Consider the following 27,956-nt stretch of genomic DNA (forward strand, 5'->3'; position numbering starts at 1 on the left):
CACATACAGGAGCCGGGACCGGGAGCCACTGGCCCTTTGCCTTGCGATGTGCTCACCGTTTTCCTGTTCTGCCATCAGCTTGCCCCTCATGAATTGCCATAGGTCTTCTTGACTGTAGCCATCAAGCCCAGATTTGCCGACACCCTCGCCCAGCCTCGGCGCGACACCCTGCACGGAGTCCCGGCTGGTCCTCTCCATCTTCTTGTTGTAAAGCAGCATGCTGCTCCTGACCTTCTCCAGCTCGTCCACACGTGCTTTCAGGTTCCTCACCTCCTCGGCTGAAATGGACACACGGAGGCAGTGTCAGCACAGGGGCCCCCGAGCCAGTGCCTTCCAAGCTTCCAGGGGAGCCTGAAAAGGGGGCTCTGGAGTCCATGGCGGCTTCTTCATGCCATGGGGACATTTTGTTGGCATATTTTGGGGGAGACAGTCTGTCGTGGCTACCAGCAGGATGAGCTACTCAAATTCGGAACCGAGCCTTGAAGACGCCTGGCCATCATCTGAGATGGTCACAAAGCTGGCCCTCTCTCCCAGGGAGCTGGTGTGAGAGCCAACAGAACGTGGAAAGTAAAAAAGCTATGAAAGGCCTGGCCTGATTGTTAAGGGCAGCCAGGTGCTTAGAGCAGGATGCCACGGGGTTGGGGCCCGGGGCCAGGACCGAGGAGCTGCCTTAGAGTCCCAGCTCAGCCACGGAGCAGCCATGGGACCTTGGCCAGATGCCTCCTGGAGGCCCAGTTTTCTCATCTGCAGTAACATGGGGTCTGCACCCATGATCTCGGGACCCTTGGCCCCTGACGCTTGGGACATTCACTGATTCTTGCCCTTCGGAACAGGCAGCGGGGCTGCCATCACCACATACCCAGAGCGATGAGGCCAAAGAGCAGCCCCAGGAGCAGCAGCCAGGTGAGGAGCAGGCCCAGCAGCCATTTCCACCAGCTGCAGCAGGAGCCGCAGGGGCACCAGGCTGGCGCTGCCCCCCACGAGCCCTTGCTGCCTCCACCGGAGACCCCGCTGCCGGCGCCCCTGCCGCTGCTACTGCCGCCCCCACGGTGGCGGTTGTAGCCGTAGAAGTCTGTGGAAGAGAGGGCAAGGGTAAGGTGAATGCAGGCAGCTCTTGCCCTCTTCCCTCCAAATTCTCCAACTTTTGGTGCCTTCCTGTGGGCCTGAGTGAATGTGAGTGGGGCTTTCAGGTTCCTGTGTGGCTCCTGGAAAAAACACAGGGCTGTGGCTGGCGAAGAGTGGAGGTCTGACAATCCTGGCCTTGAGCTGTGTGACCCAGAGAAAGTAACTTAACCTCTGTTTCATTTTTTAGAAAATAGAGTTCAAAGCTGACCATTCTTCATGAGATGGATGTTGAATGAAATGAGGCATGTAGAGTAATTAGCAGATACGACCAGGCTTAAAATTCTTGGTTATGAATGTGGATCTGCTACAACCTCCTGCATTTTATTATGCCCAAAGCTGAATAATTCTCATCTTCATGTCTCAGTTCACATGGCTCTTTCTTTGTAATCCCCACAGTGCCTAGAACTGCACTCAGCTCTTAAGGGGTGGTCAGGAAGCTTTTTATTTTTATTTATTTTTTAGTTTCAGTGAAAGTGTTTTTAGTTTTTAGTATCTAAAATGGGCTGATACCCCTTGATCTGCTTCTCTCACAAGATTATGGGAGCAAGTGAGGAAAGTGTAAAGGACTGGAGAAGTGTGCGGTCTTAGTGTCACCTTGCAGCCCGTGTGGGTGGGGGGAGGGGAGGGGTTTGTAAGACACAACAGTAGCCTTGCTGTGCTGCTCTTGCCATGTTGGCAGACTCTGCAGCTAAGGGCAAACAATGGGCACCCAGCAGGGGCAGTGTGGCCCATAAGCACATCTCCTGAGCTAAGCTCCTTCAGCAGCCCTCCTCCAGCCCCCAGCCAGCCCCTCTCCCGCCCTCCACCCCGCTCCCACTGAAGGCTTTTGGGGAAGATCTGTAGAGTTGGGTGGCTCATGCACGCCCTGGCTCCAGGCTAGGGGGCCGTTATCTATTCCATTGACCATAACCAGCCCTTTCCGCTCCAGTCACTGCAGGGCCCAGGTCTTACTCACCGGCAGAGGCGGCCTTGCCCTTTGCGGACACGGTCTTCACGTCTCCTGAAATACAAACACCGAGAACACATGTTTTGACTGAGCCTTTCAACTGCAGGAGCCCAGTCCAGTCCAGCCTGTGCGTGGACTTGGGACAGGGCTTGAAGTAGATGTGCCCCCAGGGACCTTGTGGAACAGCCACGTGCATGTGCAGGAACATCTATTAACTAAGTCCTCACAGATCTCATATTTGCAACAATCACATTGTTGAAGACACGGCTTGGCAAACAAGTCACAGTGGGAAAAAACACAGTGTCATAACCTTCTTGTGACCTTCAACCTCTAAAGTCCGAGACATTCTTTGGAGGACCGTGTTAGGAATGACCATGGCATTCAAATAATAAATGTGCCTGTGAGAAATGACTCTTGATTTCTTGGTTACAAGACTGCACACAGGTTCCTAACCTGGGGTGGAGGGAACAGAAAGGCAAAGATGGGCTTGGAGGAGAGCAGATCATGAGTCCTGGATGCTATCTGACCACTGAGTTTGTGGGCATGTGTGGAATTTTCTGGGAAAACTGTTTATGGCTTTCACCAGATTCTGCAAAGGATCTTTTGGCTCCAAACCCCACCTCCACCCCTAAAATGTAAGGAACTGCTAACTTAGAAGACTTGGCTTCCAACCTTGAGAGGATTATAACTGATGTCATTTGCATTTTAAAAAATTGTTCTGTGACTTAACTTTTCTCTTCCTTTACTGACCTCCTTAAAATCAGTGATTTGGAAAGATACATAGGAAGCAGAGCAGTGAAGAAATGTGGTTATCCAAGACAGAATCCAGGTATTTGGGAAGAAAAAAAATAAAGCTAGCAAGTGCTTTGAAAAGCCTTTTTCTATTAGCTCTGAAAATTACGGAGGACAAGTAAGGTGAGGAAAAAATACCACTGTGGACTTTAGATGTACCATGAGAACACTTTGCTTCTATAATTAGCACACATGAATCAACAGGGGAGCTTGTTAAAATGCAACCTCCGACACAGCAGGTCTGGGCTAGGGCCCAGGATTCTGCATTTCTAACGCGCTCCCAGGTCTCACAGGTGCTGCTGGTCCAGGACCACACGCAGGGTACTGAGGTCTTGGGAGACAAATAAATGACAGATGGATTGGCCGGAGTCAAAGTGGACAGCCATCAGATTTGCTCTTACCATTAGCTTCTGACATTAGGTAGGTGTCAGTGGCATATGCAGCTTGCTTTTCCTTTTTTAGGGTGTCCTCTGAAAAAGAAGCTGTGCACGCAACCCACGATGATCCCGGATATTGTCTCCCCACTCCCGCCACCCCACATCCTTTCCCGCTTGTGGAGGTAGAAGTTAGCCTGGTAGGAAGAGGGCCTGCTTTCCCGGGGTTAATCCCCCCAGTCTGGGCCTGTGGTTAGGAGACTTATTATTGCCCAAAGACACTCTGGGAGCTCTTTGCTGGACTTTCCCTGACTTGTCTGCATTCAAGGCAGACCCTGGGACACCCTATTTGTCAGCCATTTTCCATTTGAATGGGATGACTGTGGGTTCATCATTCAAATGTCTCAAACCATCTTGCTAGGACATTTGTCTACACTGTTTGTCCTTCTTCCAAAACCCAAGTCTCGTGGGCTCCCACGTACTTGCAGTGACACTGGCGGGGGAGGCGGTGAAGACCTTCCCGCTGTCCTTGGTCATGATCAGCAGCTCCATCTCCTTCTTGGCAGGTGTGTTGTCTTTCTCCAGGATCAGGAATTTACAGTCCTTGTGCAAGAGGTCATTGTTCTGGACACTTGTGGTGCTGGCTGGAGAGGAAAGAAGTGGGTGAGGAGGACGGAAAATGTGGAGGGAGAGGAAGAGGGAAGAAATGACCAGAAGAAGGAGAAGAGGAAGGGAAGGAGGGTGGAGGAAAAGAAAGGGTTAGTGGGTGTGTCGGAGGGTCACCTGCTCTTGCTCGCCGTGGTTACTAAGAAGCATCTTGGGGACCAGAGACACCCTCCCCTGCCTAGCTGGGCCTGGCCATCAGGAGGTCGGGTCAATGTCAGAAGTGCTGGAGGCTGGCCTGAGGGGCTGCCCCCCACCTGAACATTACAGGGTCTTCAGTGAATGGTCAAAAGTTGCTGTGTCAGGCAGGCCTTTCTTTAATCAACTGGGTGGGTTCATTTTTAACTGCAGGTCTCAAGTGTTTGCAGCCTGGGGGCACTTTTCCTGACCCCTCCGCCCAGCGTACACACAGGCCTGTCTCTACCACCCCATTATGTCGGCCCTTCAATTATGTGTCATTTCCTGTAACTATCTTGTATACTTTTTCCACTTGTTTGTTATCTGCCTCCTCCACTGGAACTGTCAGCCTGGTGAGGGCAGGAATCTAGCCTCCTTGCCTATGTCTGTAATCCGGGAACACAGAACACGGTCTCACACAAAGCAGGTACTCAGTAAACAGCTTTTGAATGAATGAGTTGTTGAATGGAGGGAAACGCACCAGAATCAGAGCAACGGAAGAGATGGACACATGACTCGTGGCAGCCTAAGTTGATAGATTCCACGGGAAGTAGGGAGGGTGCAGCAGCTTCTGGGGGGCGCCCTGGCCCTTGTGATGGGTAACCAGTGACCAGGCCAGGGGCTTCCAACAAGGGTGGGGGCTGGGGTGTGAGTGCCTGACCCTGGGCAGGTGTGGAGCTTCCTGGCTCCCTGGGACAGGAAGGCCAAGGTAAGGTAAGGGGCATACCCACCTGCCCACTCCTGAAAACAACCAAGAGGCCCGTGGGGTGAGTCCCATTTGCAGACCTCAGACCACCAATGGGTTATGTCCCCTCTTGCCATGTGTCACTCAGAAACAGCTCTTCCTGTGTGCCAGCCTGCCCCCAGCAGCTGGGGACAGCACTCACCTGTGGAGGTGGACACCCCAGTGCTCACAACGGCAGGGCTCTGGGGCATGTTTTTCTTCACACCATATGCTGCAAGAGAGGAACCTATGAATGAGCAGAGCCAGCATAGGAGGGCAGCTCCACACTGGGTGGAAGCAGCCTGACCCGCCCTGGCAGACAGGCAGCCTCCCCAGGTGAGAGGAAGATATTGGGTTGGCCACAAAGTTCATTCGGGTTTTTGGTAGCATCCTGGATGAACTTTTGGCCAACCCGATAATAATGAACAGAATAATAATGAATAATGGAATCAACTCTCTCCCACCTTGGGGGCAGCAGTGAGTTTAGATGAAAATGTCTATGATATAATCCCCATCCTTGGAGGACCATTCCAAAGGCCACCTCCCCCGTGAAGTCCTCCCAGACCCTCCCACATCTCCTTCCCTTCTGAATTCCTTCAGCTAACACCTGCTCTGCACAGCTTGATTCATGCTCTCTAACAGGATCCCCCAGACGTTTCATGTGTCTTAGACTTTCTACTCCAACTTAACAGTAAGCAGGTTGAGTTCAAAGGCTGAGGCTCCCACCTTTTCTGTCCCCCACCCCGCCGGGTGCACTATAAAGTCAGCCAGATGATTGACTTGCAGTGACAGTGGGCTGGCAAGGACAGCAGTGAGACATGGGGATATACAGGAGCCACCCCCAGCACAGGCTCCCACTCATGTCTGTGCCAGCACATGATTCAGCTTGGCATCTCCGGGTCGAGGTGTGGAGGGTTGTTTCTTTGGTGGGAAAGGTCGATTGATTTTTAGCGACATTTTTGCCCCTCTAATTCCCTTGTTGAAAAGGGCTATTGTGAGTTATAGCTGCAAAGAGGCGTTATTTCCCATCCCCTAGGCTCCAAACCCCAGTTACGGACCTGTGGAGGTGGTGGCCATGCCATGGGACAGGGCGGGTGAACTGGGGGCCAGATTGTTCTGCATGCCAAACACTGTGAGAGGAATTGAGGACAGGTGAGTGCAGGTACATAGATGAGCCCCCCCCAGGTTAAGACAGCCAGTCCCAGGAGCTCCCCAAACCATTTTCACAAGTAATGCCTTTGTATATGACAGAGATCCCGGACATTCTCAGTTCCCACACTCTCACTGACGTGGCAATTTTTTTAATACCCCACCTCCCTACCCCAGGCAAAAGTTACTAAGCTCCATTTATTGAGTAGTTGGGTTCACACAACTTAATAGCGGTAGTTCGCATAGGGTCTGTTGCTGTATGCCTCAAAAATTTAAAATATCCCAGGGGTTCCCTTCCCTGCAGGACCCTTGGGTGCCGTGGTGTACAGTGTGGGAACTGTGGATACAGACACAGTGGAGGCTAAGAAGCACTGACTGGGCAGGACCCTAGTTTTCCTCCTTTCTTTTCTTGGTTCAAACACACAAAACTCTCCTCGCCCCCATTACGATTTCAAAGGCTGGTTATTTGTCTGTTTTTAACAATGTGCAGAAGCTGATTCCTTCCCAGGTAACAGCTTCTCTTATTCCATCCTGTCTAGAGTTTGGGGCACAAGATCATGGATCCAGCATGATCAAGGATCAAGATCAAGGATCCCCTATGCCTGCCCTCCTCAGTCAGGACTTTGCAAAGTATTGATTGAATAGCAAAGGCAGGAGGAACAAAGCATGAAGCTGGTGTCTTCTGGGCTTGTGGGACTCTAGTCAATTGGAGGTGTTAAAATCAGAAGCCAAGAATACCAGCCAAGGAAATAAGGGAGGCTCACATCACCGTATTTATTAGTCATGATATCACAGAGAGGAGGCAGATTGCTTTAACAAAAGATGTGGGCGGATAACTTATTTACGTATAGGCTATTACGATGTATGTGGAACTAGAGTGAACACATACTTCTTTAAAATGATCCTATGTTTGCCTTGGACGTTAAGCAGTAACATTATTGAGCCCCCAAGGAACTGCAATATTTATAAAAAGATGTGAAGTTAAGCTCTTTCTAAATTAACAATGCTTTCCACCTGAAAATGTCCTGAGCTCTGCCTCACTTGGCCCCTTTATTTCCATCTCTCCACCTCTCCCATTAAATAAGGAGACCAGAGCAGAATTAAGCGCCTAAGTGTGGTCTCCGGCGCCCTCCCCCTTAGCCCTTTCCCTCCGGGACTGAGCCGAGTCTCCTATGGAGGGCAGGCTCTGTGCCTTCTAACGCAGCTCCTTGGCTGCTGGTTCCACGTTGCCATGGGCGTGGAGGAAGTCCTTACGCTCTCGGTCAGGAAGAACATCCTCCCTACAAACCATTCCATTGTCCTCACTAGGCAAGAGCATCCCTGTTTGTTTCAAGCTGGCAAGCACCGACCTGAGGAGCTGGTGCTGATTCCAGGCTGCAGAGCTGGGGAGCTGGAGGCCATGTTGTTTGGAACTCCAAAGACTGTGGGGGAAGAAGAAGGCTGGTGAGAGGACGTCCACACAGAACAGGGGCAAAGAAGCACAGGAAGAAAGGCCAGCACTGCATTGTGTTACATTTCTGTTTTTAGGAAAAACCTGGGCTCTTGCTTTGCAGCACGGAACCAACCATTAGTGTGTGGTGTGCCTTGGGTCATAACAGCCAATGGGCGGTCACAGGTCGGTGGGGTTTGAGTGGACATCAGTTCCAGCTAAGCCCCTCTTGTTAGTGACCATTTTACAGAGAAGGCACTTTAAGCCCAGAGAAGTTAAATGACCTCTTAAGGTCACACAGTTAATCCACATGGAGTGAAACCAGGTTCCTTACATTTGTTTTCATGTTCTTTCCCATTTTTTTTTTTTTTTTTTGGATATACTGTACCATGTAGTCCTTTCCATATGGGACCCACCAGAGGAAATGCCATAGAAGTTGAATTGAAGTTCCAGTGGAAAAATCTTGGGATGCTTGGCCACAGAAAGCCCCTCTAAGAAGCCTTGGGGATGGCAAATGCTGGAGGGGTCATTCAGCTCCATCATAAAATGTGGAGGGCTTAGGACTGGGAGGGGATGTGCACTGCAAGCCACGTACCTGATCCTGCAGAATAGGCATTGGTGTTGAGGAGGGATGAGCTCTGGGCTGTGATGTTGTTGTGATAGGTGCCCATGGAGGACCCTGCCGGCAGTGTGGAGGACCACATGTGGGAGGGAAGGTTGGCATCCAGGATGGTTGTGTCATAGGTGCCGGACACTGGAAACAGACATGCCCGACCACACCCCAGTGAGAGACAAACCCCCTCTGTACTGGGGGCATCCAGTGGGCTTGGTTTGCCAGGACTTTCCTGGTTTTAGCCTTGAAGATCCCATGCCCTGGCAACCCCCTCAGTCTGAGGTGAACTGGGACAGTTGGTCATATCACTTCTGTCTGAAATCTCAGAGCTGGTGAAAACCTGACCTCTTGGGTTAGAAATTCTTGTTGGCTCTTGGTGAAATCTGAGGTAGGTAAATTTTGCTCTGCGGTCCACCCATTTCTCCTGCTAAGCCCCCTTTGCCACCTCCTGGTGCATTGTCCCCACCAACGGTCTCTCTCTCCCTCTGTTGCTGACTCCACCTTCAAAGATGCCATGGACCCGAGACTCCCTTACAGTAGAATTCCAGGCAGACAGCAGCACAGGTAGGGAAGCCCTCCGTCCCAAGGCCACGCCGCACGGGTGGCAGCCTTCTCCGGTTGAACCCTCCTTAAACATTCCCATGTGCCAACCAGACCCAAGGGGCACTCTGCCCCCAAGAGGGGCTATGGGTACTTCTTCAAGTCTGAAGTCAATTCTGCCTATTTCTTATCTGAGAGGGAGTTAGCCACTCAGGTCACAAAGTACCCTGAGGTTTTGGTTTTATATTGAACAACACAAGATCACTATCTCAAGATGGTTTTTCTTCAGTAGTGAATGAGAGGAAAGCTTCACCTCATAGCAGAACTGGCTTCTTTCCTCATCTCCCCCCAGAGACCTTGCCCTTGGTAGGCACGTGATATATGAACGCTGAACTACACTCATCCTGCTTGACTCCCCCCAGAGGCCCTCACATCCACACAGGCAGTGGCCGTGTCCATCCTGCTCACTGTCTTTCCTCAGTGCCCGGTGCTTGGCATATAATAAATGTTCATTGGATGAATGAGTGAATGATAGAAAACACTGCAACTTTCCCCAATAGTCTTCATTCAGGGAACCTGGCCAACACATTCCCAGGACATGTCAAGAATCTCCTGGGAGAGAATCTCTAGGCTCTAGAGCCAGACTATAGCCAGCACATAGAATGGTTGACCAGACGGGGGTGAGAAGGGTGCAGCCCACATTTTCACGCTGCTGGAAGAGCAATGCTCAGGGTTTTGTGAAGTCTCTGCCACGGCCTGAAAGCCCTGCGCGGACACATCTGCCACCTTGTTCCCTTCCTTCCACAGCAGATCAGGGCTGTGGGGCTTACCTGACTGGGAGCTCGCTGTCACCAGTTTGGTCTCCACGGTGCCTTTCTTGGGGATGGGGAGTGTGTTAGAGGAATTCCGGGTGGGGCTCACGCTTGCTGATCGGCTTCCCTTGAGCAAACGCTTGACGTCATCCAATTCCGTCCCTGTAAAGGAATCCTCCACTTTTTCATCAGGCCCAGGATCCCTTCCTGAGTCCAAGCGCAGTGGGAGGAACATTCGCGGCACTCTGAATACTAGGGAGGATGAAGCATCCACCTCACCCGCCGGGACATTTTTCGTTAGCCTTATAATTTTTGCCTTTTGTCAATTTATAGCACTGATTAACCTGGTGTTTTGTAATATTAGTGGCCGCATAAATACAGTGCCTCTACAAGGAGGTCAAAGTTCTCAGTACATATTTCCTAATTAGACCTCATCAGACAGCACAGGGAAGATTCTGTGGCTGGAAGACACTGTCATCCTGGAACATTTACACCCAGGACAGTTGGAGCACCAGACCCCTTGAAACAAATGCTTCAACAGTGGTCTCATCCCGGGTACAGGATGCCTCAGGTGTTGGGTCCCTGACCTTGTATGCTCTGTAGTGTCAAAAGGAATTTGTGGCCCATAACTCTTAAATATTACACTGCTTTCCTGTGGGTTAATTGCAAGACCCTCTGGCCGATATAATCTGTAGCGAGGTGATTCAGTGGAGTGAGCACCCCGTGCCTCCTGAGGTGGCAAACAGAGGGGAGGGAGGCGTCGCGCAAGGGCAACGCACAGGACATCTTCAGACAACATTGCTGGAGGACAGCCCAGGCAGCCCCTCTCCCGAGAGCTCCATCCTTTGTGCTCAGGCACCCTGAGCCTGGAAGGACTCAGGTGAGACAGCATCAGGCCTGGAGTCCAGCCCAGGCCCTGAGCTCTTTGGGCAAGTCCCAGGCTCTGATTGCTGAGCCACTCGACCCAGATCTTTCTCCTCCTAGTCTTTGTACTTGGCTCTCACCCATTTGGGCTCATTTCAAAATGGCAAACAACAGGAGTCCAGCACAGTCAACTGACAGAGACCGGGAAATCCTTGACATTCGAGATAAAGTTCAAACTCTTACACTCTGCTTCTGAGCCTTCTCTAAGCTTCACCAGCCCCACTGCGTCCCCTCCTGCTCTTTCTCCTTCAGCTGCACCGAACCTTCCTCCCGTGTCTCTGCCCTCTCATCTTGCTGAGTCTAGCTGACCCACCCTTCAGTCTCCCTTCAAGTGACTGACTAGCCCGGGGAGACTCCTATGGCCCCCACTCCCTCAGCTCCCAGAGCTGTCACGGTTGGTAGGTTTATTGTCTCCCCTTAGTCTGTGAACTGTGAAGCATCAGGGACCATGACTGGCTCACAGCTCCTCACTCCCTGCACCCAGCCCGGAGTCCCCGTCACAGAAGGCCTTAGACATGTCACTTATGATGGAGTGACTGCACACACACGCGCACACGTGCACACACACACAGCAGTAGCCCTGGATTCCTGGATCCTTCCCAAGACCTGAGCACTTACATCGGGTAGATGGGGATGCACTCTGCAGTCGAACTCGGATCTCGCTCTCTGTACAGGGGAGAGATGGAGAAGCTGTGAATGAAGGAGCCTGGCTCGCAGTGCCTGACACTGAGCTCTGAGCGGCAGATTATCTTTGGGCTGCTCTGCAATCTGTGTCCTGGGAACAGAAAAGCTAGGTGTGCCCAGGAAGAGTGCTTAGAAAGAGGCGTCTTCTCTCCACCTCCTAGCCTGCCCACAGCTAACCTCCCAGGCGCCTGGAGCAGACACGCCAGGCTGAGCCCCGAGACTCCGTCACGATCGGCAATGACCAGCCCCTTTCACAGGGCCCACTCCGCAATATAGCAAGACAATTCTAAAGCCTGTAGTGTTTCCTTAGCCATTCTGGCCTCTTTAGGGCAGAAAGTGGGTGATTTAACATCATTAGCTTCAGGTGGAGTATGGGCCTCTATCGGACTGTCAGCCTAAAGTTGTAGGTGGTCGGTATGTGCCTAACTTTCCAGTTACCAATACAACCAGGCCCCTGAGAAGTTTAGACTGGTCATGGAGAACTCCCAGGGCCTGTGAAGAATTCTGCCTTCCATATAGCCCTCACACGCTCCTTGCCACCCTCACCGGATATATCAAGGCCAGCTTTCTCCAGGACACATTCCCTCCTAGGGCCTTATCTACAGGCAGTTGTGGAGAGTGCAAAACTCTCAGGGAGCCTTTTGTCCCCTGGAACGATGAAAAAGAAGGGCTTGTGCTCACTTTTTGCTGCACAAAGGCAATTACAGCATATCTTGTTAAAGTCACCCAGGAGGCCGGGTGCGAAACCAGATGTGACGCCAGCACCTTCAGACAATCCACAGCAGTGCGAACCACTCCGTGTACTTGCTAAGTCGCTGTCAAAATCTACCCTTCCCACCCTCATGGAGCCAGCGGAAGATGCCCAGATACTACAGGCTCCTTGAGGGTAGAAGTCGTGACTTATTCATTCTTTACACCTCACATTTCCTGGCTCACAGCTGGACACACGTTAGCAGCTCAGAAAATACTGGTTGAATGAACAGAACTGAATCCAGCAACAGAGCTCACCTCGTGTTTGGCTCCGTCCTCTGGTTGAAGAAGACGCTGAGAAACAAAGGAAAGTAATATTAGGCACATATAAGAGGTGGCATGCTAAATATTTGTGACATGGAGGAAGACCTATTTGGGTGGGAGGTGGAGGTTGTTTTCATAGTGCATTTATATCCAGATAGAAGCCTTAATGTATGGTGCATGCTTAGTAAATCATGCCCACATAGCCAAAGGGCAGAGAAAGTTTTGTAAGCCTCAGTGCATTTAGGGTGTTAAGTATAGCCAATGAATGTGAAGTTGGCTCACACTTAGTGTTAACTAAGGAAATTGTTTGGGAGCATGATCCACTCGGACTGGCTGACCACACCGATCAACTGTATCGAAAGACTGCCAGGTCTTTCCCTTTCCAGGTCTTTTGTAGAGGCTGCCTTCGTTTTCCCACTGTATGCAAATAAATGCATGAAATTATAATCACTGTAAAATCAATGATCATATCATAAATTCATATGCACAGTGAGAACCCAAGAATGTGGACTAAAGATTTAAGGTCATGTGAAGATACAGCCTAGGGTTTCATTTGGTTAAAATGTGTCCCTTTGAGACTGCTTTGGAGGAGGTGCTGGGATGTTTGACATCTGCGCATTCTAAGCCCTGCTCCCCTTGGCAGGGAGGTCTCTGTGGGTCCTGTGGAAGGAAAAATCCTATGACTGTTGCCTGGCCTGAGGGCTTATCTGTCCAAGCCTGAGCCTTGTATGAATAACTTGCCATTTCACGAGCAAAGACTTATGACAGCAAACGAATGTGGTTGACAGTCCCCTTAAGATGCTTCAGGATAAAGAGCGGGGAAGAGGGGTCAGCAGAGGTCAGACTCCTCGAGAAGAATCCACTTAACTCATGATGCTCCCCCTCCATCCCCGCCAGGCACGTTTGACCATTTCTACAGAAAATAAGGATAGGACATACCAAACTCCTTCCGAGGGTACTCAGGGGAAGAGTTGCCGCTGGAGCTCCCTGGAGAGAGGAGAAAACACTTAGTACAAATGGCCCCTTAGGCCCAAATGGCTTCCCAGAGAGTGGGTCCCTTCTGAAGCTCTGCAGCCTGGGCGTTCAGCACCAGATTTAAACAGGATTCGCCCAATGGATGTGCTTGCGGCACTCCCTTCTGGTCACTGATCTACTGTGGTGGGGCAAGGCTTGAGCAAAGGAGAGCAGGAAGTTTTCGTTTCCTTTTTGTTTTCACGCCCTCCACTGCATTGGCCCTATGCAGTGCTGACATCGGCGAACCGGCTCTGATCAAATGAACGTGCTGTCAGCACCAGGGCTCCTCTGACTCCATGCAGCTCATCCCGGATGTGGGCCTTGTGAAATGAAGAGACAAGCCCACGTGCCGGCAGAGCAGCAGGAAGCACTGTGGTGACCCCATCCACCTGGCCGAGATTTGGGGCTCTCCCTAGCCCTAGCAGCCGTGGGTCAAAATCCTTTACTGGGGTACCCATCCTTAATCCTGCTTCTCCATCATTGGTACCCATATCCATTCACTCTTAGACCCATTTGCCGCCTGGCTTGTCTATTTTCCACTAAAACTGTTTCTTCAGATCATCAGGAACTCCAGTAACCTTAGGAGCAGGACCCAGATGTCTTCCTCTCGCCTTCTCCTTTTTGGTCATGAGCTTCCTCCCTCCCTCTCTCTCTCTCTATCTCTCTGACTTCAGTGGCGTCACCATTGACTCCTCCTCCTTTCTGTGATCTGGCTCTTCTTTCTCCATCTTCCCCCAACTTTATCTTTCTATGCTCCCTTCTGCTTTTATTTATTTTTTTTTTTTTTTGCAGTACGTGGGCCTTTCACTGTCGTGGCCTCTCCCGTTGCGGAGCACAGGCTCCGGACGCGCAGGCTCCGCGGCATGTGGGATCTTCCCAGACCGGGGCACGAACCCGTGTCCCCTGCATCGGCAGGTGGACTCTCAACCACTGCGTAACCAGGGATGCCCCCCTTCTGCTTTTAAACTCTTTCCCTGGCCAACTCCTTCAGTTTTCCAACCTCTACTAACAACTCCTTGTGAAAAACCCCAAACCGGTGTCTTGCCTTGACATCTCCCCTTAGTTCAAGTCCTGTGTGTCCCACTGCCTGCGTGGTACCCCCACCAGAAAGCTGTGCCAGCAGCTCTACTTTAGGACAAAATAACTGAACTCATCCACTGGGAGGCCTCCCCCTGGCTTCCCTGCTTCAGTCGTTGGCACCACAATGAACCCAACCACCTGTGTCTGAAATCTCAGTGGAAACACTGACTCCTTTTTCTCCCTTCCCCCCAAAATTGAATAATTAACAAGCCTGTCAATTCCAGCTCTGCAACACCTTTCACTCCAGGTCCTCCTGTCGGCTCCCATTGCTACCACCGCAGTCCTGGCCAAGGTTCCCCTCCCCGGACTACTGATCACCTCCTAACTTGTCACCGTGTTCAGCCTCTTCCCGCCCTATTTGTCCTGAGCATGGCAACCAGAGTTCTAGTCCTGGACCACAGACATGATGGACGCTTTTGCTCGGAAATCTCTGTGGCTCCTCATTGTGTGCAGAATAAAGCCCAAACATCTTGGCCTAGCACCGAATCTGAGTCTTTCCATCTCTCTTCACACAAGTACCACTGCTGCTCATACCTGAGCCCTGGACTCCCGTCTTTGCTGTGCTGCTGTTCCTGCAGCCTGGAACAGGCCAGCTCTCCATCGGGTAAAGGTCTTACACATCATGAAGGCCCAGCTCAGATGCCACCTCCCACATAGACTCTTCCCTGAAGACCCAACTGGAAATGATAATCCCCTTCTACTTTACATTATAGTTTATCTGTCATCTTAACTTGTCTATTAGATTCTAGGCCCTTTGAAGACAAGATCCAGGTCTGATTCATTTAAGCATCCATCAAGGCATTCTGCACGGCATTAAACGCCTGGTAGATATCTGATAAAATACCAGCTGAAAAAGTGACTAAATGGATAAATGAATAAATGAGGGGTCGATAAATCAACAAAATCCCCAAGAAACCTGAGTCCATAAAAGAACCGAAACAAGAATGGAAAGAAAGGTGGGAAGGCCCAGGTGAAGACAGGTGGCTGAGGCTTCAGTCTTCAAAGGATGAGAGAAGTTACTGAGGGAAGAGAGTAGCTCTCTCTTAAAGTCTGTGGGACCGGTACCTTCGTATGTTCCATGGCGGGTGACGTGAGTTTTTCTCTCAAAGGTCGAGCCTGGTGAGTTGGGCAGAGTGGAGGCCAACTCACCAGGGGCCCTCCTGTAACTGGAGGTAGAGGCATTGCCTCGTGTGCTCCCACCTACAAGAGAGGAAAAAGCACAGACCCTCAGAGCACTTCACAGATTGACATTTGGTTTCACTAAATGCACACAGACTGCTCCTAATGAAGGAGGGCCCTATGGAGGGGCCAGAGGACTTCAGGAGAGCACGCCCGAAAGGATCCACCCCTCAGCATTCCCGCGGCTGCTCAGAAATGGGAGATGGAATTCTTGCTACTGGAAGGTAGGGAGGTCCTTTATGTCTGTGGCCAAAGTGCATGGAAATGGAGAAGCGGGATGTTTCTTGAGGACCTGGCCTGCAATCGTAGAGCTCTGCTGGGTGGACTAGAATACAACCCCACGTGGAAGTATTCCTCGAGAGGTAAGGGCAGGCGCTGCACTTGGTCAGCCCAGCTGTTTGCCTGTCTTGGGTCTTTTCTTTAGTGTCATTCCAAGATTTTAAAAATAGCTTCAGCGGTAGTGTGTGTGTGTGTGTGTGTGTGTGTGTGTGTGTGTGTGTGTGTGTGTGTGTGTGTGTGTGTGTGTGTGTGTGTGTGTGTGTGTGTGTGTGTGTGTGTGTGTTTTCCCTGCTTTGTTTTGTTTCAGTTTGAAAGCTACCATGAAAGAATGCTTCTTTGGAAACAACTAGGCCTGTGTTGGACGCTTGCCCAGTGGAAACGCACAAAGTGTGGGTTCATATGTCACCAGATTTCCTTAGCACAGTAACCCAATCGTTAAGTTTCTTTTGTTGTTGCTAATTCAAACTGTAAACCCTCAGATATGCACACCCTTTTCTAAAAGAGATGGCTTAAAGAGAGTAATTCAGTGGGAAAGGAGTCAACTCCCCAGGAAGCCTTCTTAATTAATTATTGTTATTTATATTGGGGGACAGAATGATAACTGATTCCATTTTAAGTAGGCTTCAAATGTGGGTAATTCGAAAGTCTCACCTTTGGTGGGATGTGTGTCCTTTACACAGCTCTTTGGGGTATTTGGAATGGGTGGCAAGCAGTGGTAATGGTCCCCCTCCATTCAGGACCCTCTCTCTCCCTGTCCATCTGCCCTTCCCCAGCCCTCACACCAGCAGGCACCTACTTGAGTTTATGTAGCCACTGCTGCCATGCATCAGGCTCTGTTTCTCCAGCCGGCTCCCTCCACCAAGAGAGCCTGTTTTAGCATAGCCGTTGCTGGTGCCCCCTTCTGCAGAAAGGAGGAGCAGGTGACAATTTACAAGTGGAGTCAGTGCAGAGGGTTTCCTCGTTCCCTGCCCCTCGGAAGCCTTCCCTGGCTTCTCACACACGAGGCTCTTGGTCTGGGGCCCCTTTCCCACCTGCACTGCACGATACATGCTGCCGTGCTCTCGGTTCGTTTGTTTTTGATACAAATGTCAAGAGCAAATATTCTACCCAATTTAAGAAGAGAGTCCCTGGGTGGAGCACAGCAAGCTACTGATTAAGAAAATTAAATATTTGAAAAGTCAGCAAGTGATGAAAACTCCTTGAGGCCAAGGCCTGGGTTGGGCTTGCTTTTTTTGAATGCCTGGTCGGTACACTGGACATGGCAGCCACTGGAAGTGTTAGAGGGATGAGTGAGAGCTCTGGGTTGCTGGTGTTTCACCTGGCAGCCCATCATGCTCCAACCTCGTGTGTGGATGGAGGGATCTCCCCACTCCCCACACTGAGCCAGGCTTCCCAAGAGGTGCAGGGCTAGTTTGAGGGCTCAGATTCTCCATTATAGAATCCACTAACCCTAATAACCTCCTGAGAAAAAAGTGGATTCAGACAGAAGCCTGGCTGTGGTTCCCTCCTCCCACCCCAGGCCCAGGCTGGATAAGATTTCTGAAATTTTAGTGTCTAGATCAGGCAAACTTATAGAGACAGAAAGTAGATTTGTGGTATTCAGAGGCTGGGGAGAAGGAAGGGGGAATGGGAGTGACTGCTAATGGCCATGGAGGGTTTTTTTGAGTGATGGAAATATTCTAAAATTAGATTGTTGCAAAGGGGCTGCACGACTCTGTAAATACACTAACAACAATTGAATTATACACTTTGAACGGGTGGATTTTGTGGGATATAAGGTAATTTCAATACAGCTGTTTAAAAAAAAAGATTTCAGGGCTTCCATGGTGGCACAGTGGTTAAGAGTCCGCCTGCCAATGCAGGGGACACAGGTTCGTGCCCTGGTCTGGGAAGATCCCACATGCCGCGGAGCGGCTGCGCCCGTGAGCCATGGCCGCTGAGCCTGCGCGTCCGGAGCCTGTGCTCCGCAACAGGAGAGGCCACAACAGTGAGAGGCCCGCGTACCGCAAAAATAAATAAATAAATAAATAAAAGATTTCAGATATTTTGGACTTGCTCAACGGGAGAGTGAGTACCCACGGAAAAGGTTACATGTGGAGCCCTTCACACAGGCCTTGCTGAGAAGAAAGCTCTCAAGATGGTCACTTACTTGGTGGTAAGGACGTAAGTCTTGTAGTTATTGTTTCCGTGATAACTAGAAAAAGACAAAGAAAAGATGAGATCTTAAGTAATGTACTGAAATCTCTGTACTTTGGCAAGGTCTCACATCGTTCACAGGTTCGGCTCATTAAATTAGGTTCAATATAGACTTTTATACACTTGTGCTTTAAGGTATTTGATCTGACCCACTGTAAAAGCAAATAGGTGCAACAACAATAGGGCTTAACGTACCTGGAAAACAGGTTTATATCTCTTTGGTACCAAAAGTAGTTAGTTACCCACTGATTTGAACAATGAGTTGTCTTGCATTAATGTCTCTCATATAACAATTAGATCTAGTCCAGGCCTGGATTTGCCCTTGAAGGGGGATCAGGCCCTCAAGTCACTCTCTTTCTCTGCACTGCCCCTTCTGAATGGTCACCCAGTCCAGCGGAGGCCAGCACATCATCCTGGCTGACTACACCGTGATGCGAATAATTACCTTGGACCTCTTTATGAATTTGGGGGTGTCTCAAGGACATCATAATTCATTCTAAAGTCTTCAGGGCCACCCCTGAGTGTGAGGAGGTGTAGGAAGGAAGGGGGCCGGTAAGTCACATTTGGTGCTTCGACAGATGAACATCCAAGACAGACTTGAAGAACCAGTCCCTTTGCCTCCCGAAACTGAGAAGACTCCAAGTGATGGTGAGTCTATAGAGGTCACAAAAGCTTCCGGTGTTTTTGAAAAACACCAGTTAGAAGAAAGACCTCTTGCCTTCCTGAATCACTCTTTCCTCTACAGCAGCATGGGGAGGTGAGTAGATTCCCGAAACCATAACTGGGCCAGTTCTGTGCTCTGCCTGTGACCATCACCAACCACTACCTCCCTCCGGGTTGGACATCAAGGAGCACCTATCTAGCTAAGGTCGCTGGTTTCTGGAAGCACCCTTCTCGTGCACACGCCCAAGCATATTCACATGCGTGTTGTGTATGCACGTATGGTTGGTGAAAGGAGAAAAGGATGAGGAAGATTGTGGGGCGTCACTTTGTGCTGCTGGCAACGGCTGCATCCCACACCCGTCTTACTGCTCCCTCACCCTTTCCTTCTTCACCCTGTGTGTTCCTATTAGCTTGGTTGTCCTAGCAGCGACATGGCGTTATGAATGGAGCAGAAGCATCATTCCATGCGTAAAAGGAAATGGTTTTTCAGACTAAAATGGCAGCTTGATTTGAATAATAGTCCTTGAGCTTCCACTAAACCTCTCATTGTGTGGACCTCTGGGATCCTATGACACATAAAAATAAATTCTTGCTTAAGCTAAAAGTTCCAAGTCTGTGGAGCCAGAATTTTTTATTGGCAATATATGAAAGTCACAGGATAAATGAAAGAGTCAGAGCTGTTAAGGGGCTATTTTAATGTCTCTGAGTTTATTATTTGTGCAATTTCACAAAAGAAATGTGTCTGTTTTCAGTTTTCAGTGTAGACTGCAACTGTGACACCAGTGTGATTCCAACTTTGTCCCTGCAATAATGGGATATTATTCTTTTGGATTTCTGTTGCCCTGTATCCCTAAAAAAGAACACGGTTAAATAAGCTGTTGTAAATTCATTCAACAGGATATTATGAAACCATTAAAAATGCTGGTTATAAAAACTGGAACACAGAAACGGTGATTTTCATCTTTGAAGAAAAAGCAGAACACATTTTGATTACAAGTGTGTTAAAAAAAATCAACAAAAGGCTTCTTATAGGAAGAAATAGTGTATTTAGGAAAACATTTAAAATGATACAGTGAGGAAAAAAAGCAAAAAGAAAAAGCTAAGAAAAAAACTAAAAACAAAAACATAACAAATAGAAAAAAGATACAGTAATTGTGGTAATTAGGAATAAATTATTTACTCTTTCCAAAATGCTTTTTACTTTTATAATGACACATTTCATGCTCTTACGTCTTTCAGTGACTTCACTGCCATCTCGTTTGTTCTTCTTGGTTACATCCATACCATCGCCCCCTACGGAAAAAGCCAGAAACCATGAATAACCATGTCTATGACCATCACTTCATAAGTATAGGTCCCTACTATTCAAGCTGAGAACCAAAACTTGATTCCTAGAATTCAAAGCATAATTCTTTCATGTGTATATTTTTTTAACAAGAGTCATTCCCACTTCCTGTATCAGTGAGAGAGTAATTTAATAGTTCCACCTTGGATTCTGCTCCTTTGTATTGGGATTTTTTTTTTTTTTGAATGGAGACACCATAATTTATCTCATTCCCCACTGATAAAGATTTAAGTTGCTTTCAACTTTAACTTTTTATAATAGAAAATATATACAAACAGGGAGAATAGGACAATGAATATCCCTGTTCCCATAATCCAGCCACAACAATCAAAAATTCATAACCTGTTTCTTAATTTTATTTATTTTTTTATACAGGTTATTTGTCATCCATTTTATACACATCAGTGTATACATGTCAATCCCAATCGCCCAATTCATCCCACCACCACCACCCACCCCTGCCGCTTTCCCCCCTTGGTGTCCATACGTTTTTCTTCTACTTCTGTGGCTCAATTTCTGCTCTGCAAACTTGTTCATCTGTACCATTTTCTAGGTTCCACACATATGCGTTAATATACGATATTTGCTTTTCTCTTTCTGACTTACTTCACTCTGTATGACAGTCTCTACATCCATCCACGTCTCTATAAATGACCCAATTTCATTTCTTTTTTATGGCTAATATTCCATTGTATATATGTACCACATCTTCTTTATCCATTCGTCTGTCGATGGGCATTTAGGTTGCTTCCATGACCTGGCTGTTGCAAATAGTGCTGCAATGAACATTGGGGTGCATGTGTCTTTTTGAATTATGGTTTTCTCTGGGTATATGCCCAGTAGTGGGATGGCTGGGTCATATGGTAATTCTATTTTTAGTTTTTTAATGAACCTCCATACTGTTCTCCATAGTGGCTGTATCAATTTACAGTCCCACCAAAAATGCAAGAGGGTTCCGTTTTCTCCACCCTCTCCAGCATTTGTTGTTTGTGATTTTCTGATGATACCCATTCTAACCAGTGTGAGGTGATACCTCATGTAGTTTTGACTTGCATTTCTCTTAACAATTAGTGATGTTGAGCAGCTTTTCATGTGCTTCTTGGCCATCTGTATGCCTTCTTTGGAGAAATGCTTATTTAGGGCTTCTGCCCATTTTTGGATTGAGTTGTTTGTTTTTTTAATATTGAGCTGCATGAACTGTTTATATATTTTGGAGGTTAATCCTTTGTCCATTGATTCATTTGCAGATATCTTCTCCCATTCTGAGGGTTGTCTTTTCATCTTGTTTATGGTTTCCTTTGCTGTGCAAAAGCTTTTACGTTTCATTAGGTCCCATTTGTTTATTTTTGTTTTTATTTCCATTACTGTAGGAGATAGAAAGATATCTTGCTGTGATTTATGTCAAAGAGTGTTCTTCCTATGTTTTCCTCTAAGAGTTTTATAGTGCCCAGTCTTACATTTAGGTCTCTAACCCATTTTGAGTTTATTTTTGTGTATGGTGTTAGGGAGTGTTCTAATTTCATTCTTTTACATGTAGCTGTACAGTTTTCCCAGCAGCACTTATTGAAGAGACTGTCTTTTCTCCATTGTATATCCTTGCCTCCTTTGTCATCAATTAGTTGACCATAGGTGCGTGGGTTTATCTCTGGGCTTTCTATCCTGTTCCATTGATCTATATTTCTGTTTTTGTGCCAGTACCATATTGTCTTGATTACTGTAGCTTTGTAGTATAGTCTGAAGTCAGGGAGTCTGATTCCTTCAGCTCTGTTTTTTTCCCTCAAGACTGCTTTGGCTATTCAGGGTCTTTTGTGTCTCCATACAAATTTTAAGATTTTTTGTTCTAGTTCCATAAAAAATGCCATTGGTAATTTGATAGGGATTGCATTGAATCTGTAGATTGCTTTGGGTAGTATAGTCATTTTCACAATGTTGATTCTTCCAATCCAAGAACATGGTATATCTCTCCATCTGTTGGTATCATCTTTAATTTCTTTCATCACTGTCTTATAGTTTTCTGCACACAGGTCTTTTGTCTCCCTGGGTAGGTTTATTCCTAGGTATTTTATTCTTTTTGTTGCAGTGGTAAATGGGGGTGCTTCCTTAATTTCTCCTTCAGATTTTTCATCATTAGTGTATAGGAATGCAAGAGATTTTGGTGATTTTTTTTTTTTTTTTTTTTTGCGGTACGTGGGCCTCTCAATGTTGTGGCCTCTCCCGTTGTGGAGCACAGGCTCCAGATGCGCAGGCTCAGCAGCCATGGCTCATGGGCCTAGCTGCTCCGTGGCATGTGGGATCTTCCTGGACTGGGGCACAAACCCGTGTCCCCTGCATCGGCAGGCACTCTCAACCACTGCGCCACCAGGGAAGCCCTGTGCATTAATTTTGTATCCTGCAACTTTACCAAATTCACTGATGAGCTCTAGTAGTTTTCTGGTGGCATCTTTAGGATTCTCTATGTATAGTATCATGTCATCTGCAAACAGTGACAGCTTTACTTCTTCTTTTCTGATTTGGATTCCTTTTATCTTTTTCTTCTCTGATTGCCACGGCTAGGACTTCCAAAACTATGTTGAATAATAGTGATTTGATTCCTAGAATTCAAACTTGAATTCAAAACTTGATTCCTAGAATTCAAAGCATAATTCTTTCGTGTGTGTGTGTGTGTGTGTGTATATATATATATATATATTTTTTTTTTTTTTTTTGCGGTACGCGGGCCTCTCACTGTTGTAGCCTCTCTCGTTGCGGAGCACAGGCTCTGGACGCGCAGGCTCAGCGGCCATGGCTCACGGACCCAGCCGCTCCGCGGCATGTGGGATCTTCCCGGACTGGGGCACAAACCCGTGTCCCCTGCATCGGCAGGCAGACTCTCAACCACTGCGCCACCAGGGAAGCCCCGTGTGTTTATTTTTTAATGAGTCATTCCCACTTCTTGTATCAGTGAGATAGTAATTTAATAGTTCCACCTTGGATCCTATTCTTTTGTATTGGGATCTTTTTTTTTTTAAGGTCTAATTGAGCAGGCTGCCCCCTGCTGAATGTTAAAGGTCTTACATAGAAGATCTGGTGCCCTGACTATAAAACTTCCGCTTTTTGCCCAAGTAACACATAGCTGAAGGATATCTGTCAAAGCACATGGTGCTTTCAAAAAATTCATTTTGATGTATCCCATAATGTTCAGTGTTCTATATGGAGCTCTACGAATACAAGACATTCATGCGTCATTATTTAGAGTTCGGATGTGAGAATGATGTTTGATGGATTCAAATCAAGATAAAAATCATAATGGTCATACTTGTGTGGAACTTTACACTTCTTACAACATGAAACTTTCTCTTCATAACACACCAGCCCTACTATGCTTATTTACAGACATAAGTAGTGAAAACATGAAGAAAATCAGTGTAAAATCTATTGAAATACATAGGAAAATATTTGTACATGTCATCTATGTTCTCCCTTCACTCTTACTCTGTGTTCTGAGTAGAAAAATCATTGAGATCTTGTCCGCTGTGTCCTGAAGCCTAGATGAGATAAGGCAAGGCTGACTTAAGGGGTGGGGCCGGGCTGGGGGGGTGGGGGAGGAGCGTGATTCAGGCTTGAACACACAGGAGACCATGGCAAGGATCCCTGACCAACTGGGTGCATTTGGCTGTAGTTCCCAGTCTCAGGCTCTGCAGGGACTTGAAATCTGGCTTTCCCTGTGGTTCTCTCCTCCCAGCCCCCCAACCTTCCCTTCCTCCTCGTTTATTTGTTGGATGCAGTTCAAATTGGATTCTAGAATTCTGGAGCAAGCTACTTCTGCCCAGGACAACCCTTTCTTGAACGCTTTTAGTCTTTTTCTCCTGCCTGGTGACTTTAGGGTCTACTTATCCATTAGGTGCAATGGGCACAGTGCCTAGCCCCATCATACTTTCAGGGGCCCACAAAAATGTTTGAACTTTTTTATAATCGAAAGGAAAAATGAACACAATCCAACCTGGATTATATTCTTTCAATGCAGGTTTTTTTTGTTTGTTTGTTGTTGTTGTTGCTTGTTTTTTTCCTGGAGGCAGGACATCCACAAAGGCAAAATTATCTAGGGCCAACAGAAGTCCTAGTGCAGCCCCGAGTGACTGTCCCACTGAAAATCAAGACCACACAAGACCAACTGGTCAACTACCCAGGGAAATTCACCAAGATCCACACACTTAGCGTCTGGGCCTGATCGAATGTGCCAACTTTTTGCCCATCAGAGTTTTTTAAATGCAGCAAGGAATGAGGCATCACGGAAAAACTCCTGGCTGCATCTGAGAAGACACAGTTCTTTGCAGGTATGTTTCCCAGAGCCAAAGAGCAGGGGCTCCATAAGCAATTTAACAATGGAGTCCAACCTCATTAGAGGGCCAAACCTAGCCTGTGACTGTCTGCATTCCAGCTATTACCTGTATGACTTATGTCACACCAACCTACCTACAACGTGACACCCTCTCTGAAATCCTTTGTTGAAGCATGAATTGCCTTTGGTACCTCTGAAATCCCTCCTCCTTTTTTTATTTTCCCCCAACTGGTCATTAGCTGTGAAGCAGGAGGTATTTTGGAGATCAAACGTTCAAATGCCCCTGGCTGCTGGTGGGGAGCCACCTAGGATGGCACCTGAATTGATATGAAATATTATCCTGAAAGGAACTGTTTATAACAATCCATGGAAACTTTAACTTCCCACAAGTTATTGCTTACTATGATCCTTTAATGAAAGTTGCTGCCGGCAGCTATAAATTTCAGTTTGGCTGGGTTGTTTCCACTTGTAGCCATCAAGGCAGACTGATGATAGCTCCACTCCATTTGTTAAGAGTCTCAGCGTCTAGGCAGCAAAACTGGCAAGTGTTTTCTTGCTCTTTCTGTACCCCGAGATATAACAGACATTTCTAGGTATCCCCCATCTTTTTCTTAGGTCCCAATGATGAAGCCTTAAGATCTGCAGCAAAAAGCCAAGAGTTCCCTAACTTCCAGAGGCCGTGAGGAGACAGCCTGCTAAGAAATCAGATGCCCCCCTCCAGGGCCTGGGGGCTCTCCACTGACTGGTGCTCTGGGATAGAAGGCCCCCTAGGTGGGTGCAGGTAGATTGGTTCTTGCCTCTCTCTCAGCCTGCAGCCCCTAAATGGCTGCATCCCATGGCCTTAACACAATGATCTCTCGGGCCTGAAGTACACAGGACGGAGCTCTGCTGACTTTGCCAAAGCTCTTTCCCAGATTGATAGTCTGAAATGGCAGAGATGTTTTGGGAGGTGGATTCCTTTAAACCAAAGGTAATGGGAAGCTTTCTGTGAGTTATCAAAGGAAAATGATGGGTTGAGGCACAAATCTGGACAGGGATCATCCCATGGGGCCTATAGTTTTCCCACAGGACTTCCTTTTTAAATATTTTAAGTGCCGGTAGTTTTAAAAAGTGTAACTTAAGGGAAAGGAAAGTTACATGCCCAGGCACGTGTCTGAGCCTGCCTCTCCCAGCAGTGCTCATCCGTACACCTTCCTCCAAAAGCACTACTTAATGGAAGCACAGTCAAGTAGCATAATTTTAAACTTCTTGGATGTCTGAGCCACTTAACTAGAACCAAGGATAAGCAGGTCATTCAAGTTCTTAATTCCAAAATTATGTTAATTTCCATCCATAGTTCTAAGGGGCTATTTCAATACTTAATGTTCTTTTGAAGATGTAAAAATGATCCTGTGTCATTTTCTTATGTAAGAAAACACAATGCAAAATCCTTTTTCTACTTGTATGAGGTTTTTTTCCTTTCCCCTTCATTTAAATGATGTCACATCCACCTGAAACTATTCCGATGAAGATGGGGTGTAACCCAGGCACAAACCGCTGATACCAACAGAAAACCACCTCACTGAACTTATTATAACAACTCATGAAACACTTGGTCTTTGACACAAAGAAGGGAATAGAGAAGCTAAGTGTTTTTCTACTTTCCAATCTCTGCATACTTTACATTGTAAAACAAAACAACGGAATAACCAAAGTGTGGGAAAACCACCCACTAGCTATTGCTCTGTTAACAGAGAAGGGGCAAGCAGTTTGCAGGGGGTATGAATACCCATGCCCTAGAGTTAACTGTTTCAGAGGCTTCTGACTCCACGCCACCCCACCCTCATGGCTCCCCAGCAATGGGTCTCCAGCTTGCTGCATTTGGCATCCTCCATTTTCATAACCCAGGGGTGAGGGAGCTTGGGCCCTGGCTTTGTGATCATGCCGCTTGTTTCGAGCCATGTTTGGTTAAATCCTGCCGCCGCTAACAATGGCAAATGAGCCAAACCAGACAGATGCAAACTTCTTTCGGTCAGGCATAATTTAAGAATGTGGTTAGTCCTTAGGTCAAATCGGTTTCACCAATCTGGGTTTCTATCCAAGCTTGAAGCAGGACTCCTTGCTTTAACTGCCCCCATGTCAACTCTGATCAGATTTGTGTGAGTGTTTTGAAGGGGCTGAGAGTAAAGCAAGCCCCCTCTGACTCTCGGAAGGGCTCCCTGGGGGGCTGGACATGTGCTTTCGTTTAGTTCTGACTTTGATCTGTGCCTTAGCTCTAAGAGAAAGCATGTGGGTGTAAGAAGAAACAATTCTCCTTTCCAAATAAATTTCTTTTAAAAGTCTCGCTCACTACCTTTTATGGACAGAACAAATCCAACTCTTAAGGCTACTAATTGACCGCTTCTCAAAAGAAGTGAGGTGCCAGAGCCTCACTTGCCTACACTTCAAAAAGTAAAGTGGTAATTTGTCAGTTAGTAGTTAATGTGGTCCAGTGAGATACCTCAACTGGTAATTCTCACCCCAAAATGAATTCCTTTTGGCCCAAATTGGCCAGTAAAAGTAAGACAGATTTTTTTTTTTTCTTGTTCCAAGTTTGCCTCCAGGAAGATTCTGGATTAATTATATCATTTCAGATATTCCACTTTACTTTAGATTAGGGGCAGTAATTGTCAAGCGTGATACACAGCAGTGTCCACCCACCCCTTGAGCTTTATCAGAACCTGCCAGCACAGACACCCAGGCAACACTTTGGTTCTTAGTTCTCAGGGGCTACTTCTAGAAGCCTCAACTCACCTACACTTTAACTTCACCTCTGAGCTGTCCTCTTGCTGTCAAGAGGAGAGAGGGGAAGTAGAGGAGGGTGGGGAGAGAGAAACTGATTGAGAGAGAAGGAATTATAAACTCATCATATTTTAAATAAAACAATTTAACATAAGTCTTTTTACACTACTGAAAACAATACCAAAGAAATCTGGCCACTGGAGCTCACTTTATCTTAACTGGCCTTTTTATTCTCTTTCCCACTGACAACACTTTCTTGTTGTTCCTTTAAAAGACCTACCCTAAAAATAGAACACATAAGCCAAAGTAATCATTTATGATCAATTAATCACTTCAACCAGAACACTGGAAACTAAATAATGTCATCTCAGATTCTCTGACAAACGCTGAAGTTCTCAGTGGCAAACCTCAAATTAAAATCTCACAAGAAGAGAAAACGGTCAAATTCCTATTACTTACCTAGTTTGAGGTGTTGAAGGAATCAGAAACAACTTTGAGTAAATACCCCCTCTCTCCTTCTTCCCCTGACGTTTTCTTCTAGACGTTTGCTGTTCCCACTTTTTTTTATCCAGGCCCATTCAAGGTGTGTTAGAGCTGAGTGATCTTTCAAAAATGTTCACTTCTTCTCTTGCCCTTGTTTCTTTCAGTTCTTTGCTTCCAAACAAGTCCTGACAAAGGTGTGTCGGCATTTACAGTGTGACTCCACCCTTCCAATTATCTGACACTTGCCGGATTAAAAAAAATCTGCCTCCAGGATCAAACTTTACAGGAGGCAGAAACCTTCTCCAGTTTAGGTGGATCAATCATTTATGGGCCATGGGGAAGAGGGAGCAACTGTTCAGAATAAGGAAACGACATTTTATTGCTCCTCCTTACCTTCTACAGCCAGAGAGCTGCCACAACCCGGTATTCTCCTCGCGCGCTGCCATGGGAATAATCAAAATCCCCATGTGCGTGACTCATGGTGTAGCCAGGCATGTAGGGGCCTGTGGTCAAGGTCTGAGCCTGAGCCCTAGAAAAACTGTGAAGTTGACAGGATTTATATTCAAGACCTGTTTCCCCTATACATACCTTTTCCCTCTTTCCCCCATTCTGACCCACCCCATGTCAATCTCACCTGGAGGAAACAGTGGGTGAACGAATTCAGAGTAAGACA

General features: G+C 47.5%; 1 protein-coding gene across 4 annotated transcripts in view; it reads right to left on the reverse strand.

The window, feature by feature from the left end:
* COL17A1 (collagen type XVII alpha 1 chain) overlaps nucleotides 1-27,755 on the reverse strand; it is a 55,105-nt gene extending 27,350 nt beyond the window's left edge. For 2 of the 4 annotated variants that reach the window (XM_089898116.1, XM_089898113.1), the window contains exons 1-18: nucleotides 27,260-27,637; nucleotides 19,608-19,670; nucleotides 17,668-17,712; nucleotides 16,315-16,419; nucleotides 15,126-15,260; nucleotides 12,906-12,953; nucleotides 11,961-11,996; nucleotides 10,887-10,934; nucleotides 9,363-9,506; nucleotides 7,975-8,133; nucleotides 7,300-7,371; nucleotides 5,860-5,931; nucleotides 4,965-5,033; nucleotides 3,720-3,881; nucleotides 3,265-3,345; nucleotides 2,081-2,125; nucleotides 860-1,072; nucleotides 57-278 (exon numbers count right to left, since the gene is read on the reverse strand). In XM_089898116.1, coding sequence (XP_089754242.1) covers nucleotides 57-278; nucleotides 860-1,072; nucleotides 2,081-2,125; nucleotides 3,265-3,345; nucleotides 3,720-3,881; nucleotides 4,965-5,033; nucleotides 5,860-5,931; nucleotides 7,300-7,371; nucleotides 7,975-8,133; nucleotides 9,363-9,506; nucleotides 10,887-10,934; nucleotides 11,961-11,996; nucleotides 12,906-12,953; nucleotides 15,126-15,260; nucleotides 16,315-16,419; nucleotides 17,668-17,712; nucleotides 19,608-19,659 — 1,708 coding nt within the window. In that variant the 5' untranslated portion in view covers nucleotides 19,660-19,670; nucleotides 27,260-27,637. Of the gene's footprint in view, nucleotides 1-56; nucleotides 279-859; nucleotides 1,073-2,080; nucleotides 2,126-3,264; nucleotides 3,346-3,719; nucleotides 3,882-4,964; nucleotides 5,034-5,859; nucleotides 5,932-7,299; nucleotides 7,372-7,974; nucleotides 8,134-9,362; nucleotides 9,507-10,886; nucleotides 10,935-11,960; nucleotides 11,997-12,905; nucleotides 12,954-15,125; nucleotides 15,261-16,314; nucleotides 16,420-17,667; nucleotides 17,713-19,607; nucleotides 19,671-27,259; nucleotides 27,639-27,676 lie in introns of those variants that run through there. The other 2 variants (XM_089898114.1, XM_089898115.1) reach the window with 2 other exon arrangements.
* Between the last annotated feature and the right edge of the window lie 201 nt (nucleotides 27,756-27,956).

The sequence above is a fragment of the Delphinapterus leucas genome, chromosome 16 (genome assembly GCF_059928025.1).
Source record: "Delphinapterus leucas isolate spDelLeu-1000000601 "Yukka" chromosome 16, BTC_Dleu_Yukka2, whole genome shotgun sequence".
Taxonomy (NCBI): domain Eukaryota; kingdom Metazoa; phylum Chordata; class Mammalia; order Artiodactyla; family Monodontidae; genus Delphinapterus; species Delphinapterus leucas.